This window comes from Aplysia californica, unplaced genomic scaffold (assembly GCF_000002075.1).
Source record: "Aplysia californica isolate F4 #8 unplaced genomic scaffold, AplCal3.0 scaffold00034, whole genome shotgun sequence".
Lineage (NCBI taxonomy): Eukaryota > Metazoa > Mollusca > Gastropoda > Aplysiida > Aplysiidae > Aplysia > Aplysia californica.
The window spans coordinates 365,972-369,464 of NW_004797304.1; the positions used below are offsets into that span (position 1 = coordinate 365,972).

General features: G+C 39.0%; 1 protein-coding gene across 1 annotated transcript in view; it reads left to right on the top strand.

The window, feature by feature from the left end:
- Positions 1-3,493, top strand: part of LOC101857927 (protocadherin-9) — a gene marked incomplete in the record, with an annotated part of 80,100 nt that overhangs the window by 4,500 nt on the left and 72,107 nt on the right. The window contains 1 exon segment of the mRNA XM_013091357.2: positions 1,628-1,917. Within this exon segment, the coding sequence (XP_012946811.1) occupies positions 1,628-1,917 (290 nt within the window).

The window sequence follows — 3,493 nt, forward strand, 5'->3', positions numbered from 1 at the left end:
CATACACACACACACACACACACACACACACACACACACACACACACACAAACTCACGACACAACTTCCTTCAGCAGGAAGAGTCAGACCAGGAAGTAGAACAAAGATATATTATTATTACGTTAATATTTTATTATCCTGTTTTGGCGAAGTAAACGTCTTGGATTGTTTGTGACACTGACAGGATCTTGAGTGTCAACTCAAGTCTCGAGTCTCAAGCTTCTGTCGACTTAATTCAGACGTCCCACCTCACAGCTCACTTATGACTGCTGGTATCTTTTCAAAAAGAAGTCTGGTCTCGTGAAATTGTCAACACAACACGAAAAAGAAGTTATAAGTGTAAACAATTTTTACAAGCAAAATTTTGCCATTTTTTTAGGAAGTGTTTTATAAGGGCATTTTGCAACATTATAAGGTAATATAGGTGTCGATTAGTCATTTCAATACGAATCATCTCTTTTTTCTATCTTTCAAAACAACAAACAACAACAACAACAACAACAACAACAAACAAACAAACAAACAATAATTTGTGTTTCCATTTATGTGACGTGTGAATTACTGAAAGAGCTTATATACATCATGGGAAAAATATGATTTTTTAAAACTTCTTTAAACACAAACCAGAACTACTGAATTTAGGACCTTCTTAAGACACAAACCAGAACTACTGAATATAAGGACAAACAGTTTTACCTAAAAATAGAGACGTACGTGCAAAGTGAGGGACCATGCAGTATATTTTTTTCTCTCTTACTGACTGCCATAGCAACAGCATCGTTGTATGTCACGAGTTGACATAAAATGTTTCCCTTTCTGATGTCGGGGATAAACGCAAAACGTAATCATCGACACTGGAGAAATGTCAAAACTGAGACAGAGTACAAAAGGAAATGAAAGACCATATGACAAAATAGCGTAACTAATACCTTAAAATCATCGGCTGTATTCTCGTATAGATAGCTATCGGGATCTTTAATGTTCATTCCTTTAACATTTTTTATCAGAAAAAGAATACAGAAAACTAATGATTTTGTGCTTATTTTCGTCACGTTTCGTTTTCAACGTAATGCATATCGTATGTCAAGTAATTGGATTTTTCTTCTGTTCTGACTCTTTGAAGATAATGCATTCATCACAAAGCTCGTTAATAAAACTCATAACTGCCCCTGTCACTCCTAAAGTATACATGCGATCGTGTTTGCGTGGTCGATGTTCCTTCTCACTATCCGTTCGGCCCTGTAGAACAGTTACCTACAAACGTTTAATTACTTTACAAAGAGTAATGTTTTCAAAATCTATCTATCTATCTATCTATCTATCTATCTATCTATCTATCTATCTATCTATCTATCTATCTATCTCTATCTATCTATCTAACTAATCTATCTATCTATCTATCTCTATCTATCTATCTATCTATCTAACTAATCTATCTATCTATCTGTCTATCCATCTATATGTATGTCTATCTATCTATTTATCTATCTATCTATCTATCTGTCTATCTATCTATCAGCTTTTCTGTCTATCTATCTATCTATCTGTCTGTCTTCATCTAGCTATCTATCTGCATGCTTATTGGTAAATATATTTTTGATGTTATCTTATCTTATCTTATCACCAGGTGACGAGGAACCTGGACGGAAGCCTGGTCCCCCAGCTCTACGTCAAGGCAGACATGGACAGAGAACAACGTCCCTACTACTACCTCAAAATTGTCGCCCTTGATGGCGGCGTGCCCAGACGCTCGGGGGAGCTGGCCGTCAACGTGACCCTCAGTGACGTCAATGACAACGCGCCCAGGTTCTCCCAGCAGACGTATGACGTGTTTGTGGACGAGGTGGCGCCACTCAACAGCCGGGTCTGGACGCTCACTGCTACAGATGCCGACGTGGGGCAGAACGGGAGAGTCAGGTCAGTCAGTGGATGAGTAGATTTTGCTTCACATAGTATGATTGTGTCAGATCTGAGTGGCGTCGGTAGCCTAGTGGTTAGGCTACTTGACTCGTAATCGTGAGATTGCGTGTTCTGGGGTTCGAGCCTCAGCTCTGTCCGACGCAGTGCCCTTGGGAAATGCACTTTACACAAATTTCCCACTTGGCTCGGTCCTTTCAGAGATGGACGTTGTACTCGGAGGTCCCGCTTCTTAAATAGAATAATAGTGTTGATAAGAGCGTTAAACCTATACCATTTTTCACCATCTGGCTTTGCTGACTCTGACCGACATGTGTCTGTAGCGTAGCGGTTAGGCTATCGCACGCAGGAAATTCGGGTTTGATTCCCGAGTGGGAGAAAGTGTTATCGAGTCACAGCGTCTTTCTGTTGAGATGCTGCATTCCTTTCAGCTCGGGATGGTCTTGACAGACATGGTCGGGAGCCTGCCTCATTAATAATTCTAATTGTGTAGATGGGGTGTGAATAAAATCTACATTAAAAGAAAGACTATAACAGGCACTCACGATGCATGTAGTCCACAATCTAGACGTTCTGGTGCACTGAAAAACATTTACAATAATATATTAATGTGGATTAAGAATAGGACTGTCGAACAACTAACATTTAAAGTAATCTATAGGGTTTCTAATTTGGCGCATCATAGCAAAACCCCTCAAACAACAACAAGAGCAGCTACTACTACTACTACTACTACTACTACTACTACTACTACTACTACTGCTGCTACTACTACTACTACTACTACTACTATTACTACTACTACTACCACCAGTACTACAACTACGATAACCGTTACAACTACTTCAAGCGTAGCAACGACAACAGCACCAGCTGCAACATCAACAACGATAACAGCATTATCAACAACAAAAATAGCAACACTAACAACAGCAACAACAACAACATGCTCAGGCAACTCCTGCCGTTTGTTAGAACAAATTAATGTAGTAGAAGACATTCTGAAGACACACGGCAATTGAAACAGAATTAATACACGCGTATTCTGCATTATTGATGAATTTTAGATGTAGGGTGCATACATTTTTGTTTTGTGTTGCAGCATTTATGTTGCTGTATTCTATTCTTGGCGAAGTAATGTCGCTTTATTGCGGCCTCCCTGTGAGGTGAACACAAAATCAATTCACTTAATACTGTTGTTGCATCGAAACCTGTTTCCCTGATCCGATAACCTTGAGAAAGGCAGTCTTGTCAAGTGAAAACTACTGTGGGAAGAGGGAAAGGAATTACACGTTTCCATTTTTGTCCTTGTCTGTCTAAATCATTTAATGTTTAGCTCGGTCCGTTTTACCCGCCGTAACAATTTTTTATCTTGTGTGCCCCTAGTCACATATTCATTACACATTTAAAACACCAACACAGAGAAAGAAACACAGACTTGTTAAAAGGCATTTGTTCACAATTTTCTTTCAGCGACGACTCTTTTCTCATGCAGTATCCTGAATATGCAAATTTATAGATATAAAGTGCTGGACAAAAAGAGTGAGACAGATAGCATTAAGAGACATCGAAATAT